The following is an 18,458-nucleotide window of genomic DNA, read 5'->3' as shown; positions in this document are numbered from 1 at the left end:
AACCCAGATTTGGCTTTGTCTCTTCTACAGCAACAAATGGCATTTTGAGCACGTTACAGCCCTGTAACAGCACGACAAGACAAGAATGTGCTCTGGCACAGTATTTTGTCATCTGCACGCACAAATCAAAACCCAGAGCCATGTGTAGTTTTGTGCATTTGGCTCTAACAGTGGTTCTTTTGTTGAATTGGAGAATTTAACCAGACCGTTTTTCTCCCAACCTCCTCAGGGCAAATCCTGTACGGCCGCGTGCTCTGGAACCCCGAACAAAACCTAAATGCCGCTTACAAACTGCAGTTGGAAAAAGTCTATCTGTGTACAGGCAAGGATGGCTACGTGCCTTTCTTTGACCCAACGGGCACCGTCTATAATGAGGGGCCCCAGTACGGCTGTATTCAACCCAACAAGCACCTGAAACACCGATTTCTGCTCTTGGTAAGTCTTCTGCTGTGGACAAAACCGTCATGGCCAGGATTGTGTGTGATCATGTCCAGAGAAGTCTGGTCTCTCAGCCTCTTGCTGACCTAACAGACCTGGGAACTAAACGGCCTTCCTACTTGCAGGGAGGCACTGCACGTACTGATATTTAGCTCGTATTAGCTATTTCGGTCCACAAGTTCTCTCTAGCCTGACTGTCCCAGATGACGTAGCACTGCTGTTTTTCTGTTTGACTTCCCCAAGCACCCTCAAACCCTGCAACATCGTGCAGAGTCTCCAGGCAGACCCTGCCACCCTCCCAGCCACCTGCACCTTTGTGCAGCCACAGAAAACCAGAGCCAGAATAAAGCATGATGCCTGTGCTAAACACTTCCCTCGTCTGTGAGGGGTCTGAAGTACTGGCTTGCAAAAATGTCCTTTGCTTCTGCTTTCTGTTTGGTTTTTTTCCCCTGACTACCAACAGATTCTGACTACAAAGGGATGAGAAGTGAAATGTGGTGGATCTTTGCAGTACGGAGCAGACAGGTGCAAACCATGAAGCCAAGATCTCTTTTTCCTCCATCTTTATCCATGAGTATTTCTTAGTCTAAAAAAAAAAAAAACCAACAAACCACAAATTAGGAAGAAAAAGAAGTGATGTACCAAACTTAAAAATTTCCCTTGATCTCTGCTTATACTATGGCTTGGAATTGTCAGAACTGGCATCATATAAAGGGAGATTTATTTACCAGTTACACAGAAATTCTTCTTGTATAAATCTACGACTAGCTCCCAAGATGCATTCAGCTCTTCTTACATGCTTTGTAGTTAACATTTGCCAGCGTCCTTGCTGGCAGCCCTGTTACCACTCACAGGACGAGGGGAATGTTAATGTTATTAGTTAGTTCAGCATGCGTATTTGAGCAGGCTGGTTAAACTCCTCTCCTGATCTTCAGCTCTACAAACCTAATACTGACACAATCAGTGCTAAACCAGTATGAAGCGTCTACAAATCATATAGGTTATAAACATCTTCTGTGCGGTAAGCTATGCATTTAAAGAAATGTCCATGCCCACAGGCAGGTGCAGAGACTGGGCATTTGGATTCGATTTCTGCAGCAGTACGCAGGTGTTATTTAGTGACCTGGCTTCTGGCTTCCCTCTGGAAAGATGACAGCATGCACTTCTCTTCATAACGCCTCTCTCATTTCCAGGACCGAAACCAACCAGAAGTGACGGATAAGTATTTCCACGATGTGCCTTTCGATGCCCACTTTGCTTCCGAACTGTCTGAGTTTCATTCAGTAAGCAGCATGCCTGGAGTCGACGGATTTACTCTCAAAGTGGATGCTCTCTATAAGGTACGTACCAAGTGATATCAGTAGCCCAAAACTCACTTCTCTGTCCAAGGTGTCCCAAATACTTTGTGAGTCGTAGGCTCTGGCCCCGACGCTGCCTAGAGAAACCAAATTCATGCGAGGGTAGGTCTTGCAGCCTTCTGCAGTTTAATGGCAACCCTCAACCAACTTTTCTGATGGCGTGGTGGGACACACTGCCTCCGCGCCCACCTGCAACATGGCCTGCGTGAAGTGAGGTGGCCTCACGTACGCGTGATCATCCGCATTTGCAGATCGTACTGTAGCAGGCCTCTCCTTGATTTGCCTGGGTATAAAGGCGAGGTGGGAGATGAGAGTCTCTGTTCGGCGGTGGAGCGCGCACACGGTGCTGTCGCTTCCTCTGAAGGTAGCCGCAGCTCAGAGCTCTCCACGACCCTTCCCAATTACAGGGGCAGGTAAACTCTGGTTGCAGTTCCTCTCTGTCCGCAGAGGCTGGTGAGTACAAGACTCGGAGGAGCTGAGCAGATCGTGGTAGAAACAGGAGGGGAACAGAGGAAGCTCTTGATTGAGGGCAGAATTTTATATCCTGATTTCTGGGTTTTTTGTCCCTCCCCAGAGAAGCCCTCTTAGTGACCTCTGTTTGCTTAAGGGGCTTCTTGGCATCGCTAGGATTGTACCATAAATTAATGGTGGAGCCAGTTAAGAAGCGAACTCCAGCACAGAAAATGGAGGAATTTATTCTGGTGATTAAGACTTTTTTTTCCGAAAACATTCAGGAAATAAGCTCTTTAAAAACATATTATTAATATTCCTAAATTAATTACTGCAGTTGCCAAAGATAGACAACAAGACTGAACACCTCACTTGGTGGTAAATACTATTGCAGGTGCTCATAAAAACACACCGAGCTTTTTTGTTGGTATTTGCAGGAGTCAAGAAACGGGACAAAAAAATGCAACCAGCTCTACCTTGACGTAACAAAATCACTTGATCTAAAAGCTGTAGTTAAAATTTCCTGTGTGCGTGTCTTCCCTTTCTGACAGGTGGAAGCTGGACACCAGTGGTACCTCCAAGTCATCTACGTAATTGGCCCGGAGAGCATGGCGGGGCCTCGCGTTCAGCGATCCCTCACTCGCCGCTGGAAACGCAGCCGCAGGGACTTGGTCGATAGCGACGGCAGGCTGATCCTGGACGACTCCTTGATCTACGACAACGAAGGCGACCAGATCAAGAACGGCACCAACATGAAGTCGCTGATCTTGGAGAGGGAGGAAGCCGCCGTCGCAGCCTCCTTGTCTCAAACGGGCGCTTCCCTGGGGAGCGCCTTCGCTGCCGTCACCCTGCTGCTGCTGGTGCTTTCGGGAGTTTGCCTCCTCACCAGGAAATGTCGGAAGCTGAGGAGGAAGCGGGAGGCTGCCAGAGCCGCCCCGGAGGAGCATCCCCTGAACACCAAGGTGGAGCTGCCCAGGGGCGCCGAGAAGTCCCTGGATGGCCGGTACTGCACCGTGAGGAACATTAATATATTGAGGGAAACCGGGGGCGTCTGCGAGGGGAAAGGCAGGAAGGTGAAGCAGGTGAACTTGGAAGTCAAAGTCCACAGCAATTTGCACGACGGAACGGAAGTTTAATGCAGCACGCCCTTTGGTTTGGTAAAAGCTTTTTATAAATTGTAAAAAAAAGAAATAATCTGAAAAAAAAGAAAAGCTAAGAAAAGTTATGCTGGTATTTTTATACTCTTGTGAGGAGGAGGAGTGGCTCTAGCTCACTTCTGCTCCCGCCTGAGCTGCCCCATTGCACAGCACCGCTGGAGCTGGGCCGGGCAGAGTTCTCCATCCGCGCCCCCACCACGCTCCTCCAGCTCCGGCTCTGCCGCTTCCCCCAGGGTGGCCCGGGGAGACCAGCACCTTCGTGGTGGGACATCGTGGGGACATTGTACGTCCCCCACCCGGCGTGGACGGGGTGGCTGTGCATCCGCCGGGACCCCTTGCTCCCGGCCTCGGGGTCGCTTCCCCCCCTCGCTGGGGAACAAAGCAAGAAGGGCAACATCTCCGTGTTTAACAACCAAGGCAAGCGGCCTTGGTTTGCTTCTTAAAACGAGGCAAAACGCTACAGAAAAACAAACGGCAAACCCGGTGCTCGGTCTTTAGGGGTTGGGAGGTTCATTTTGGGGTGGTGCTGGCCATGGGGAGGGGGTGGCGGGGACATGAATTGTCACACGGGGTGTTAACTGTACTGTCTCAGCGCACGCCAGAGAATAAAGTTTGACTCTAAATCTGACAAAGAGCGTGACGGGGGTGTCCTTTCCCTGCGCCTCCCCCTTTCAGCCCAGGTGGGGTGGGACCCCCGGCACCAAACACAGCTGAGAGGCGGCAAGCTTGGCACTGCTTGTCTTTCAGTGCTGAAAAGAGCCTTTCATGAGGGTGTAAATCATTCCCACTCCTTCAATACGAATGTTAAAAGTTCATGCTGAATAAATTGGGAATATTTAGCTTATCAGTACTGAAGGTGGTGTATAAATACTGAAAAAAGGGTGGAAATTGAGGCTGTTGAACCTCAGTGCAGGTCCAGCATGAGCTGATGACACCTTCTGCTCCTTTGTGACGGGCTGTAAGGCATCCGCTGAATATTAACATCATATTTTAATACTGAATAATTATTAACTAATTAGTTAATAACTCTTCTGGGCATTGTACAGACATTGAATAGGGCAGGACTCCAAGATGCCGCTAAGGGTCCGAAAAGCACCTTTTCGCCCAGAGACTATCTCAGACGTTTAATTCGGCCTGGTGCATGCCAGCCTCCCAAACTTCGGGGACCAACACGACCGGACCCCCACCTCTGGTGGGGGTCCACGCACCCTGCCCACCCCCCACCCAACACCTCCCCCAGCCCCAACACCCACCCACCACCCAGCAGCCCCCCCCGCCCCCCAAAACACCCAATCCAGGGCCCCCAATACCCCCCCACACCTCCCACCAACGCGGCGCCGGGCTTCGGCCCCACGAACACCGGCCCCGCTCGCACCTGGGACAGCCGGCCACGCCCCGAGCCAGGCCCCGCCCACGCGGCCACACCCGCAGTCACGTGCCTCGGCGGCGGCAGGGGCGCGGCAGCCCCTCCCGAGGCTTCAAAACCCACCGCGGCCGCCAGGGGGCGCCGTCGTCGCGGAGACCGGTGCGGCGGCGGCGGCGGGAGCCGCGTCCCGGTCCCGGTCCCGGTCCCGGTCCCGGTCCCGGTCCCGGTCCCGGTCCCGGTCCCGGTCCCGGTCCCGGTCCCGGGTCTCCGGCCGGCGCGGTCTCTGCCGGGCTCGGGGCCGCTTCCCCACCACGCCCGGGTCCCTCCTGCGCCGCGGCTGCTCCCGGGGCCGAGCGGACACCGGCGCCTCCGGTTTAGGGCGAGGGAAACCGGGCGAAACTGCGGGGAAACGGGGGAAAACCGGGGCCGAACGGGGCGAGCCGGGGGCGTTTCGTCCCTTCTCGCCCCCCGCGGGCGGGCTCCGGTGGGGGAGCGGCGGCACCGGCCGGCAGGGGCTGCCCCGTTCCCCTCCGGGGCCGGACCCCCCGGCTCTCGGCGTGGGGGGGGCTCCTGCCGGGACCCACGGGAGACCGGGGCCGGCTGGCTGCGGGCCCCCGGCTTTCCCAGCGGCAGGAGCTGCCGTCGCTGCCTGCCCTGGCAGCCGCGGGCCGGTGGTCCCTTTCCCTCTCCGCCCCGGTGCGGGACCCCCCGTGGGTGCTCGGGGACTTTCCCGGTGGGTTTGGGCACCGACCCTCTGGGGTCCCCTCTCTGGGGGGGGGGCAGCGGCTGCAGCTCAGCCTGTGGGACTGGGGGTCCCCGGCAGCTCCCCGTTTCCACCGCGGGTTCAGCCCCTGCTTGAACCGTGACCCAGCGACCGGCCACGGGGGCTCCGTACGCCGCGTCTCCCACCCAGGACGTGGGGTGGCCGCTGACCCCTCCTGCCACTGGTCTCCCTCCTCCCGGCACAGGCGCCGGCTGGTTTCTTCTCCCCAGCTCTCCTGGAGCGGCTGCGGCAGGACGGACCCCTCCTCTGCTGGAGCCAGAGAGAGCTCGGACTGGTGAGTGTGGGACCTGCTGCTGGGGCGAACTGGTTTCCACTGGGGTTCAGCCCCTGGGCCCTGCCCGGCACCATCCTCGCTACGGTGAGGGCCTGGGGGCAGCTCTGGGGCCTGCGTGAAGCCCTGCTTTGACTGAAAACCTTCTTTTTCAGCTCAAAAAGCATCTGCGGTGGGAGCAGAGGCTGCTCCAGGGACCCACACCGGCTCCCGCAGCCCCATCGGTGAGATGGTGAAGCCAACCTGGCCGGGAACGGGGAACGACGGCCGTCCCGGTGCTGGTGGCCCACGCGGTGCTGCACGGCTGTGCCAAAACGTGGGGAAGGCTCATCCCGACGCCCGGGCGAGGAGTGCGGCCCCGAGGGCCAGGGGACGCCGGCGGGGAGGACGTGGCCGGTGAGGTGAGTGTCCCAAGGCGGCGACCGAGCGGAGCTGTGCGGTGGGACCGGGGCGCTCGGCTCCCAGGGCCGGCTGGGCCTGGGGGATCTCCAGTGCCGGGCCGGGTCCCTGGGGATGGAGGGGCAGGGGGGGTCCTGTCCCCGGCTGTGGGAGCAGGGTCGCGGGGGCTGCTGTGCCCCGGGGGTGCCAGGGAGCTGGGCCTGGCCGGAGCTTGGGGAGCGGTTTTGTGCTCGGTGCATGTTGGCTTTGCCCCTCGTCCTGCCGGCCGAGGGACGGGGAGGGTGGGTGCCTTTGGGGGGAAGGAGGGGTCCCGGTGCACACCCCTCGGGTTGTTCAACCTCGATGGTTGTTCCCCCTGTGGATGTTTGTGGGTGCAAGGGGACCCTGGGGGGGCCCACGGTTCCCGTTTCCGCAGCCCACCCCGAGCCAGGGCCAGGCAGGTCGGTGCTGTGCATTTGGGGGGGCAGGAGCGGGTGCTGCTGGGGTCAGGCCCAGACCCCGCTGGCACTGGTGCGGTGCCGGCCCCAGCCCCAGGGCTGCCGGTTGTCGGTCTGTGCCGCCGCTGCTGCGTGGGGTACTGCAGTTTTCAGCCAGCTCCTGGCTCTTGCCCGCTCTCCTGGGGAGAAGTTTCCGGTGTCCCGTCCCCGTCTCTCCCTCCCCTCCCATCGTGGGTGTGTGTCACCGGCGAGATGCTGGGCAGAGCTGCCCGTGCCCAGGAGGCAGCAGGTTTGCAGGGGCAGCACCTTGGGGGCTCTTTGGTCCAGGCCGTGCTGCCAGGAGCTGATTGTCCCACGTCTCCCCCTGCACAGGGATGGACACAGGAGCCCCAGGAAGAAGCCTGCGCAGCTCCAGCTCAGTGGGGCTTCAGGTCAGTTGTTTGGGCCCCCATATGTTTTCCTTTCTTTATTGGTTTGGGCTCCTGTTTGTTTGCAGGTTCAGTTCCAGGATGGCTCCAGTTCAGTTTTGGCACCAGTTCGTTTCTGCCCTGGTTTCAGATCCAGCTCGTTTGTGGCTCCAGCTCATTTGCAGCTCCAGGTGGGTTGTTTCTGCCCCTGTTCATGTTGGCTCCCCCCTATTTTCAGCTCCAGCTCTGGCTCGTTTGCACCTTCAGCTCATTTGTTTCTGCCTCCATTCATTTCAGGCCCAGCTCCATCTTCAGGTTGGTTGTTTCTGCCCTTGGCTCATTTCGGCTCCAGCTCGTGTTCCAGCTCCAGTTCATCTGCGGCTTCAGCTCATTTGTTTCTGCCCTGGCTCATGGATGGCTCCAGCTTCCAGCATGTTATAGACTCCAGTTGGTTTCAGCTTGTGCTTGTTAAAACGATCTTGGCTTTTGGCAAGGTCGTAAATCAATCACTGTCATGACTTGAATATGAATATTAAATGTCATAAACTGTACAGGCAGTGATTCGTGTGTTTATTGCTCAATTAGTAGTCCGGGGGTGGGACACCCCTTGGACAAAGAGTTGGAAACCGACAGTGAAAAGCACCTTTTCGCCCAGAGACTATCTCAGACGTTTAATTCGGCCTGGTGCATGCCAGCCTCCCAAACTTCGGGGACCAACGCGACCGGACCCCCACCTCCGGTGGGGGTCCACGCACCCTGCCCACCCCCCACCCAACACCTCCCCCAGCCCCCAACACCCACCCACCACCCCACCACCACCTCCCACCACCCAACCCAGGCCCCTACACCTCCCACCCACCACCCAGTGCCCCCCCACCACCCAACCCAGGCCCCCACCACCCAATTCTCCACCACCCAACCCAGGCCCCCACCACCCAGTGCCCCAACACCCAACGCAGCTCCCTAACGTCCCCCAAAGCCCAAGGCAGTTCCCTAACATCCCCCAACTCCCACCAACACCCCCCAGGCTCTGGCCCCACCACCAGCCCCCCGGGGCTCCGTTTCTGACCCCAAACCGGCGGGACTCGGGCTCTGCTCCAGCCCCCGGCCCGGCCCCACAACCGCAGCCCCGGGGCTCCCTTCTCCGCCCGGGAAAACGCCCGGCTCGGGCCGGGACCCCGCGGCTCCCCAGTCCCCAGAGCGCCCGGCAGAGCCCCAAGCTCCGCCGCCGCCGGGACGGGTCCGGGGGGACCGGGCGCTGCTGGAGAGCGAAGGGGCCGGGGGGACCGGCGGGGCGGGCCCGGCCGCGGCCGAGAACGAGGACGGGGCGGGGGGCGCCGGGCTCCGGCCCCGCGGGCTTTATTCCCCGCGCCCCGCCGCTCCTCCGCCGGCAGCACCCCGCGGCCCTTCCCGGCTCCGCGGCCCCGGACCCGCCGGGGGAGCCCGGCCCGGCCCGGCCCGGCCGCCGCCGCCGCGGGGGAACGAGAGGAAGGGGCCGACGGCGGCCGACGGGGCTCAAATCTGCTCGGCCCCGCCCCGCGCAGGCGCCCCCAGGCCCCGCCCCGCGGCCGCGCCCGCTCGCACCTGTGCGTGCCCCGCCCCGCGCATGCGCGCCGACGCCCCGCCCGCTCGCACCTGTGCCCGCCCCGCCCCGCGCAGGCGCCCCCAGGCCCCGCCCGCTCGCACCTGTGCCCGCCCCGCCCCGCGCGTGCGCGCCGAGGCCCCGCCCCCCCCGCCCCTCCTCTTCCGCCGCCAGACCGGCGCCGGCAGCGACCGCGGCGGACGCTGGTACCGGGTCGGGGGCGCCGGGCGGGACCCGTCGCTCGGGACGCGGGGTCGGAGCCCCGGCCGGGCCCGGCGGCTTCTCCGGGGGCGGTGAGGCGGGGCCGGGCCTCGCGAGCGCGCGGTGCCGGCGGGGGAGTCCCGGCCGGGCGGGGTGCGGGGCCCGGGGCTCTCTCCCGCCCCGACCAGCCGGGGCACCGGCCGCTCCGGAGCCCCCAGCCCCGCCTGGGCCTCCCCGTCCCGGCGTCGCGGGCAGGAGGAGCCGCGCTCCGGGGCCGGGGCCGAGCCGGAGCGGGGACCGGCGGCCCAAGTGCCGCCTCTGCCGCTGCCGCCGGGGCTGGTGTCCCGGAACAGGCACCGACGGCTCCGCGCAGACGCCGGACGAGGGCTGGGGCTGCCCCGGCACCGTCTGCCCGGGTCCCGCTGCACTCTCCGACCCCCGGGGAAGGGGCCTCGTGGCTTCTGCCGCAGCGCCGTCTGTCCCCGGACCGTCCCCGGGAACCCGCGGGGCTGGGGCTCCGCTGCCCGGCGCCGCAGCACTGATGGGGGCCGGTCCTGAGTCCCCGGGGCCGGGTCTGTCTCCCGAGCCCCAGCACTGGGCAAGTGAGCCGAGCCCGGCCGCAAGCCCCCGGAGCCTGGGCTCGGTTACTGCCTTCCAACCCTCCGGCTGCCCCCCTGAGCCCAGTCCCGGTCCCAGCAAGGCAGCGCTCGGGCTCTGGTGTTCAAGCACCGACCCGGGGGATGTGGCCTGAGCCCCAGCACACAGGACTTGGGCTCCAGTTCCCAAACCCCAAACTGGCCCAATGAGCCTGGTCTGAAGCCCCGAAATAGGCCAGGTGAGCCTGGTTTTGAGCCCCAGAATGCAGGACTTAGTCTCCAGTTCCCAAACCCCAAACTGGCCCAATGAGCCTGGATTGAAGCCCCAAAATGCAGGACTTGGTCTCTCTTTTCAAGCCCTTAAACTGCACCTATGAGCCTGGTTTCACACTCCCAAAACGCAGGACTTAGTCTCTCTTGTCAGAAACCTAAAATTGGCCAAATGAGCCTGGATTGAGGTCCCAAAATGCAGGACTTGGCCTCTCTTGTCAAGACCTTAAACTGCCCAGATGGGCCTGGTTTGACACTCCCGAAACGCAGGACTTAGTCTCTCTTGTCAGAAACCTGAAATTGGCCAAATGAGCCTGGTTTTGAGCCCTGAAATGCAGGACTTGGTCTCTAGAAACCCAAACTTGGCTGAATGATCCGGGTTTGAAGCCCCAAAATGCAAGACTTGGGCTCTCTTTTCAAGCCCTTATACTGCGCCTATGAGCCTGGTTTCACACTCCCAAAACGCAGGACTTAGTCTCTCTTGTCAGAAACTTAAAATTGGCCAAATGAGCCTGGTCTGAAGTCCCAAAATGCTGGACTTGGTCTCTCTTGTCAAGACCTTAAACTGCCCAGATGGGCCTGGTTTGACACTCCTGACACGCAGGACTTAGTCTCTCTTTTCAGAAACCCAAAATTGGTCAAGTGAGCCTGGTTTTTGAGTCCTGAAACACATGACTTGGTCTCCAGTTCCCAAAATTGCCTGAATGATCCTGCTTCTCAGCCCAAACATGCAGGACTTAGTCTCTTGTTCAGGAACCCAAAACTGGCCACGTGAGCCTGGACTGAAGCCCTAAAATGCCAGACTTGGGCTCTGCTTCTGAGCCCCAAAACGCAGGACTTGGTCTCCAGAAACCCCAAATTGGCCGATGACCGGGGATTGAAGCCCCAAAATGTTGCACTTGGTCTCTATTTTCAGAAACCCCAACTTGCCCAAATGATCTTGAAGCCCCAAAATTGGCCGAACGAGCCTGGTTTGAAGCCCCAAAATTCTGGACTTGGTCTCTGCTTCTGAGCCCCAAAACGCAGGACTTAAACCTCCCATTCCCAAAATTGCCTGAATGATCCTGCTCTGAAGACCCAAAATGCTGGACTTGGGCTCTGCTTCTGAGCCCCAATATGCTGAACTTGGTCTCTCTGGTCAAGTCCTTAAACTGCCCAGATGAGCCTGGTTTGACACCCCCAAAACGCAGGACTTGTAGTCTCTCTTTTCAGAAACCTGAAATTGGCCAAACGAGCCCAGTTTGAAGCCCCAAAACGCTGGACTTGGTCTCCGCTTCTGAGCCCCAAAACGCAGGACTTGGTCTCCAGTTCAGAAACCCCAACTTGCCTGAGGTTTGAAGTCCCCCAGATTGGCCGAACGACCCCAGCTTCACCCTCCCCAAATGCAGGACTCGGTCTCTGCGTGAAGTGTCGTGTCCCGCAGACACTCGACTCCCTCTTGGCTTCCGACCCCCAAAACAGGGGCCTTGGCCCCCCACCCGCCCCCGCCGGCTTGTTTCCAAGGCCAATGCGGCCGGGACTCGGGCTCCCTCCCCCAGCCCTGACGAGACGGGGCTGTGGGGTTCCCGGGCCGGGGTCTGACCCCACGACTCGGCTTCTGGAGCCCCCCGGAGTTACTGTCCTCCCCCCCGAGCCCCTTCTCCATCTCGGCAGCCCGGCTCCCGCTGCGGTAAAACCCACGGCTGGGCCCGGTTCTCAGCCCCGGAACAGGCCCCGAGCCCTCCAGTCCCTAAAGCACCCGGGGGTGCTCGGGGACTGCCTGACGGATCAGGCCGCTCCGCCCGAAGGGCCGCAGCCCCCGCCCGGTGGCCCGGCCCGGCCCGGCGGGACGACAAAATGGCGGCCGCCGCAGGCCAAAGCGCCCTCGGCCCCGCCCCGCCCCGGGGGGCGGAGACTGGGCGGGGGCGTGGCCCGTGCGGCGGGATGGGCGTGGTCAGCGAGGGGGCGTGGCTACCCAGCGGCCGTCGGGCACCGGCTCCGGGTCCCGAGTCCCCGCCGCGGCCGGCGCAGCCCCAAACCCCGCCGCTGTCGGGACGAGGGGACCGGCGAAGCAGACCCGGCCCCGGACTGCGAGGACGCGGGGCGGGGGGCGCCGGGCTCCGGCCCTCCGGGCTTTATTCGCCGGCGCCCCGAGCCCCGCAGCTCTTCCGCCGAGCCACCGGGCACCGCAGCCGCTCCTCCTCGTCCCGTCCACCGGGCGGCCGCTCCCCGCCGTAGTCCCGCGGCTCCGGGCTGAAGCAGCCCCGCTCGCCCACACATCCCGGCCCGGGTCCCCCCTCCCCGGCTTCTCCAGCCGGTTCCCTCTCCTCACCTGGGGCGGGCGGACACCGCCCTGCGGCTCCCGGCACCGGGCAGGGCCGGGCCCCCCCACAGTGCGCCCGCGGGGCCGCAGACCCGGCCCGGGGACCGCGACCCGACTCCGCCCGCCTGCCGGCACGGAGAGAACTGGCGGAACGAGAAGATGGCGGCCGCCACAGGCCACACCTCCCTCGGCCCCGCCCCGCGCAGGCGCTCTGGGGCTCCGCCCCGCCGGGGGGAGGAGACGGAGGGCGTGGCCTGAGTGAGGGGCGTGGTCAGCGTGCGGAGCTGCCCGTCGGCCGCTAGGTCCTAGCGCCCGCCCGTCCCCGCCGCCGGTAGTACCGGGGACGCTGCGGGCTAAACCCCGCCTGCGGGAGGGGATACCGACCCTGCCGCTCGCTCCAGACCCCCCCCGTCCACCCCCGGTGTCCCTCCTCCCGTCCTGGTCCCCATCCCGGTTCCCTTCAGTTCCCCCCAGTTCAGCTTCCCTCTGCCTTTTTTTTGCCCCTTTTCCCCCCAAAAAGAGGCTTCTGCGGACACTCAGCCCCTGCCTGTGCCTGTGTGTCCCCGCCTTTCTTTTTTTTAGACACTTTGATAATTTCTCTGGCCATGAAGTCCAGGACAATTCTCACAAATACTCTAAAACATGCCTTAAAATCAAGTGACCAAACTTGTAATTTGAAAGGAAAAAAAACAATACTGACAAAATGCCGTTAGAGCATATTGTCTGAGATGGTCAAGTCACTGTGATTCAAATGGAGCAATTAACTATGAATTAACTCCAACTGACTCCCCTAACATGCCTGAGGATCATCTGTAGCAAGCCCAGAGGAAATCTTGTGAGCTTCAGTTAGCAATAAGCCTAATTCTTTCAAAGACTAACACAGATAACTGAGGATACCAGTAATATTTGAGCTTTTGCTTGTACTTGAGCCTCCAGGAGTCCAATATACTCTTTAAATACATGCTGATGGGGTCAGGAGGGCTGGGCAGGATTTTCCTACCTGCCACGGCTTTGCTGGGGGCAAAGCCTGGAGCTGCTGAGCACCAGCGTCCCCTTCCTTGGGCCGCCCACCTCCCCTTTAGGTTTCAGGGAGTTCTCGACTGTGGAGATACTTTGATTTCATGCAAACTATTCATTTCTAGCAAAAGCAAAGCAGAAACCAGCAGTTCCCCAGCCAGCGCTGTGCCCCATCGCTCCTGCCCAGCTTTGCCCTCAGCCTCTTCGAGCTGCCTCAAGCTTCGAGAGCTCGAAAGCCGCAGCCACGAAGAGCGGATAGCGACGGGACAGCGGAGGGGATCTGGAAGCCTCTGGGATGCAGCAGGGTCAGGCCAGCATCTCCCCCCGTGATCCCACATCCAACAACGATGCCGATTCACCCCTCCATGAGCCCGCGGCGGAGAACAGAGCCCACCTGGGATACTCCAGCGCCCACGAGTACCCCAAGCACCCAGCCGTCCTGCCCCGCTCTGCTGCTCCCCGCACAGCCCCGGGGATGGGGACGGTAGCGGAGGAGCCCAGCCTTCCCCAAAACGATGCCGAGGGACCTTGCCACCACCCCCCGCGGTTGGGCACGGTGGGAGACAGGCGTCGTAAGACGCTAAGAGACTTGCCGGCATCACTGTATTTATTTTCCACTCCAAAGCAAGCCACGCTGTTTTTACACACCCGTTCTCCAGGCAACCGCCTGACATTAAGGCATTTTTTTAGGACGTACAAAACATTTTCCCCAGCTGCAGCCGCCGTCCCTGGGGCTGCCTGCGCCCACCGCCTCAGCGCAGCGTCACCAGCTCTTCGGCAGAAGTGGGGTGAATGGCAACGGTGTTGTCCAGGTCGGCCTTGGTGGCCCCCATTTTGATGGCCACGGCAAAGCCCTGCAGTATTTCGTCGCAGCCCAGCCCTTGCATGTGCAATCCCACCACCTTTGGGGAAGAAGCGAGAGCCCGGGTGGGACCCAGCACCGGCAAAATCCAGGCTGAACACTGGGCTTGGTGCTGGGGGAGCTGGATCCCAGCCGGAGACCCGGTCTGAGCGGGTCAGAGCCGACCCCGCGGGGACAAGAGGGCAGCCAGCCGTGGTCCCCGCCACGGCAGCACCCAGCCGTCCCCCCCAGGACCCCTCCACGCACCTTCTCCTCCTTGCCAGCGCACACCAGCTTCATGACGCACTTCACCTTCCTCTGGGTGACGGCGTGGTACAAGGGGGTGAAGGACGTGCTGTAGATCTTCACGTTCTCCCTCCCGTGCGTGGCCACGGCTTCGTCTGCAGCAGAAGACACGGCACGTAGGTCAAGGGGACGCGCCGTCCACACGAGGCGTTTATAAAGAGGGAGTCAAAGCGCATCTTGCAAGGCTCGGACCCCTCGCCAGAGATCAGATCGTTTCCTCGAGCATCAAAGCAACAGCTCTGAGCCACAACGTCCCCAACCTCTTCGCCCCCCCCCCGCGTCCCCTCCGTCCCCACCTTCGGTGAGGCCCACGGTGCCGATGGGCGGGTGGCTGAAGACGACGGTGGGGATGTCACGGTAGTCCAGCCGGGACTCCGGCTTGCCCCCGAAGAGCCTGTGGGCCAGCTTTCTGCCAGCTGCGATGGCCACTGCGGGGAGGGATGGGGAACGTGAGCCGCGGCACGGCGCGGCACCGAGGGGCTGTGGAGGGGAGGGGGGCACGGCCGCGGTACCTGGGGTGAGGAGGGCTCTCCCGCAGACGTCCCCGACGGCGTAGACCCCTCTCCTGGTGGTGTTCTGGTACTCGTCCACCACCACATGGCCCTTGGCGTCCACCTGCACGCCCTGCCACGGAAAACGGCAGCCGCCTCGGCACGTGCCCCAGGAGGGACGGGGCAAGCGATGCCCACGGGGGACCCGTGCCGGTGGCCATCGTATTCCCACCTAGGGGCAGGGCATGGTGGGAACACCATCCTGTGGCAGGCTCCGGAGATCCATGGGACCCCCGGAGAACCGCGGGCATCCTCGCATCAGCACGGAAGGGATGTGCTACCATCTCACCACTTGGTCCAGGCACAGGTCCTCGGTGTTGGGCTCCCGCCCCACGGCCCAAAGCAGGCAGTCCACGTCCCGGATCACTCCCTCCGTCGGCTTGCGGCCAGGCACCGAGGAGGTCACCGTCACATCCAGCAGCCCGCAAGAGGACTTGGTGACCGTTTTGACCTGCAGGGAACAACAGGAGCCGCCGGGGGAGAAGGCGCCGACGGCTTTTGCCTTGTGACAGGCGATGGTGGCCGTACCACAGGACCAGGGATGCCGCCAAAGCCGTGGCTTGGCGAGCCATGCCCAAAATACCAGCTTTCCCCCAGCCCTGCCTCTCCAGGAGGGATGGGACAAGCCACGGGGCTGCTCTGCGTGCCCGTACCTGCGTGTGCTTCCAGACGTCCACCCCAGCGTTCTCCAGCTCCTGGGTGCAGTTTGAGCTGATCATGGAGTCAAAGGTCCTCAGGACCTGGGCAGGGACCCACCAGCCCCATCAGATGAGGGTCTGCAGGCGAAGGCACCGCCTGGCAGACCCCTCCACCGGCATTTCCCTGCACCCATGCCCCGCCTGGGCCCAGAGAAGTTTGGGGTGCTTCTGGTTAACGATAAAGTTCTCCTCTGTTTGTTTTTCCTTTAATATTTGTTTTTTCTTTTTTCAAGTAGCGACTTGAAATAAAGCTCAAGGAAATGGGTGCGGCGGCACGCACGACTGCAGAAATGCTGGGTGTGCGGGTCGGTGCTGCCGAAATCCTCCTAGCAGCACACCTACGCTCTTCTTCTCGCCCCGTTTGCCCCCTCCCAGCCCCTCCTTACACCCAACAGCCTAACGGCACCATCCTCCGCATCCCCGTTTCCACCCTCCTGAGTCTGTGCCGACTCGGACCCTCCTTTACCAGCTCACGGGAGCTGATGACTAAAAAACCCCAGGCAGATTGGGATGCAGCTGCCGGGCGGGAAGCGTGGCTGGGGACAGCCGGTGGCATTACCTTGTCCTGGCGGATCAGCAGGGATGACTTGGAGCCCAGCGTAGAAAGGATCCCCACAATTTCCACCGCGATGTAGCCAGCACCGACAATGACGCTGCGCCTGCGGAGAAGCGACGAAGCCGTGTGCAGGCACGCCGAGCCGGCGGCGGCGGCTGGGGGGGGGGTTGAGCCCCGCTTTACCTGGGCAGCTCCTCTAGGTCGAAGAAGTCATCGCTGGTCATCCCCAGGCTGGCACCTGCAAAGCAAAACCCCTTTTGCACCCCTCATCGGCCCCCGCTTCCTGCCTCCCAAAACCCGTTTTGCTTTGGCAGACCTCTCTCCAGGCAGCCCGGGGAATTTTGTCAGGCTTACCGGGAATTTTGCTGTCGGGAGGGACGGCCGGGCGCCCACCCGTGGCTATAAGGATGTGAGGAGCCGTATACTTTTTCCCGTTGACTTCGATGGTAGGCTCGGGATCGGCGGTGAACTTGCCATAGCCCCGAATGATGTCGATGTGAGCCTTAGGGGAGTAACAGTTACGTGATTCACAACAGGAGGAGGTGCGAGAGCCAGCTAACGGAGACAGGGCTCCCACACTTCGAGAAGAGGACACCCGTTAAGGCTGGAAAAAAAGCCAAAAATCCAGCAGAGCCTGCTTCCCCGCTCGGTTCGCAGGATAAACGCATCCTCACCTTCTTTACATTATTCTCATAGATCTCATTCAGGCGCCTCACGTAAGCATCACGCTTCTCTTTAATTGTTCTGGAACACAGCAGGGCTTACTGTCACCACAAGCAAATGAACCTACAGAGCTCAGCAAAAAACAATTCAATCCCTTCGGTACAAGGCAGCCACGCCACAAAATAAAATGGCCCCGAGTTACCCATCAGGCAGTAGCCTTCCCCACCCGTGCGAGGTTTTTGTGCCTGCCTTCCCCGCGTCCATCTTTCCCAGAGTCTTTTCCCACTGCCAGTTTGCCACTTTTCCTTTCCAAAATGCAGCGGTAATCCCGGCCACATAACCAGCTCAGCATCCATCCATGGGAAGCCTCAAAGCGGGCAGGGACCCCTTTGGGGTGGACAACAAGCCACGGGGCCGTGGCGCTGATGGGGAACACACTGGGAGACGCTCGTTCCCAACCGGCTCTTCCCGTACTTACCTCCAGTTGAACTTGACACTGGGTGTTTCAAAGCCGTAGTCGGCGTGATCGTGGATGAACTCCGCGTGGACCGCCGTGTTCCACATCACCTGCCCGCAAAAACCGCATGTCGGCTCGGGAAGACCGGTTTGATTTTTGGGATAACCCCTGCCATGCTTCCCGATGCCTCGCCTCTGCCCGGAGCAGCCCACGGGACACGGGTCTGAGCGCTTTCACGGCATCTCGATGGCTCAATACGCTCCGAGCCCTTCCTTCCTCCCCACAACCCACACCAGCACCTCCCCGCAATTCGGCAGACACCCACACCAGACCCACCCCACGGCGGAGGCGCCGCTGGAGAAAGCATCCTTACCTTCTTTGGCACGCACCCAACATTAACCTGGGGGAGAAATAAGAGCAAGTCTCAGCGTTAAGGCTTAGTTTTTCAAAGGCGAGGCTCTGGAGAGCATCCCACATCAGGCCAGTACCAAATCCCAGCTCTTTGCGTGGGAACATAAAGGGATGAGTCTGGGTTTCTGGCAAAAGAGGGCTGTAACTGCCTTCGGTGCCTTAAGGTCTTGCGGTTTGCCCGTTTTCCTTCACTTCCTTGAAAGAGAACACGGAAGGTACACTGTTTTCATATAAAAGGGTTTTTTTCCTATTGATAATTTAAAAAAAAAAATTACTAGGAGAAAGGTGTTTGCCACCCCTTTCCTGCACTTCTGGTCCTAGCACAGCAACTCTTTCAGGGGAACGCACTTAAAGCCTAAGAGCAGAGCCTGTCCTTGGCTTGTTTCAGGAACAAGTTTGTTTTTTCTGCTTTCTACCATCTCGCCCTTCCTGCTAGTTCTGCTTTACTGCCTTACCGCAGTGACTGAGTGAGCTGCTGTGCTGCAGACCCGGGACCCGTCAGCCTCCCTTTATTGCTCTGAAAACAGCCAAAAAAAGAACCCCCGGGAGTGGGGAAATCGGACCCGACCCCCTCCCACGCAGCTCAGCGTGACAAGGCACAACGCTCCTCCGCGACCGAAATGGCGATTCCCACCCTCCGGCTTCCCCGTACCGTAGAACACCAGCCCCGGTGGGAACCGAGGCCAGCTCCGGGGGAACCGGGCGTCCCCCACTCTCCCACCCGTGGGTGCCCCCCCGGGACTCACGCAGGTGCCACCGAAGCGACGTGGCTCCACCAACGCGACTCGGGCACCCAGCTCCGCTGCCCGGCGGGCCCCCGCCAGTCCTCCGGACCCACCGCCCAGCACCAGCAGCTCGTAAGCGGCCGCCGCCATCGTTCCCGGTTGGGTAAGGCCAACCTCCTCTCCTCCCGCCCCGGCTTCTCCGCCGCTCCGCTCCG

At 61.0% G+C, this 18,458-nt stretch overlaps 2 protein-coding genes across 2 annotated transcripts in view; one reads left to right on the top strand and one right to left on the bottom strand.

Moving 5' to 3' along the window:
• The window catches only part of FRAS1 (Fraser extracellular matrix complex subunit 1), a 151,997-nt gene extending 148,003 nt beyond the window's left edge, over positions 1-3,994 (top strand). Inside the window, exons 71-73 of the mRNA XM_075038663.1 lie at positions 230-435; positions 1,632-1,778; positions 2,798-3,994. Of these exons, the coding sequence (XP_074894764.1) occupies positions 230-435; positions 1,632-1,778; positions 2,798-3,382 (938 nt within the window). The 3' untranslated portion in view covers positions 3,383-3,994. The remainder of the gene's footprint in view (positions 1-229; positions 436-1,631; positions 1,779-2,797) is intronic.
• A 9,634-nt stretch (positions 3,995-13,628) lies between these two features.
• On the bottom strand, positions 13,629-18,458 carry GSR (glutathione-disulfide reductase). The gene is made up of 13 exons (XM_075038621.1): positions 18,265-18,458; positions 17,481-17,507; positions 17,129-17,217; positions 16,662-16,731; positions 16,342-16,489; positions 16,171-16,225; positions 15,991-16,090; positions 15,387-15,473; positions 15,023-15,184; positions 14,695-14,806; positions 14,479-14,610; positions 14,144-14,277; positions 13,629-13,937 (listed from the first exon to the last, which is right to left on the bottom strand). The coding sequence occupies exons 1-13, from the start codon at positions 18,391-18,393 to the stop codon at positions 13,788-13,790; spliced, it is 1,395 nt and encodes a 464-aa protein (XP_074894722.1). The 5' UTR covers positions 18,394-18,458; the 3' UTR covers positions 13,629-13,787.

Source organism: Buteo buteo, chromosome 1, assembly GCF_964188355.1.
Source record: "Buteo buteo chromosome 1, bButBut1.hap1.1, whole genome shotgun sequence".
NCBI classification, from domain to species: Eukaryota; Metazoa; Chordata; class Aves; order Accipitriformes; family Accipitridae; genus Buteo; species Buteo buteo.
The sequence above is the reverse complement of the archived record's forward strand: the minus strand, read 5'-3'. Positions and strand labels throughout refer to the sequence as shown.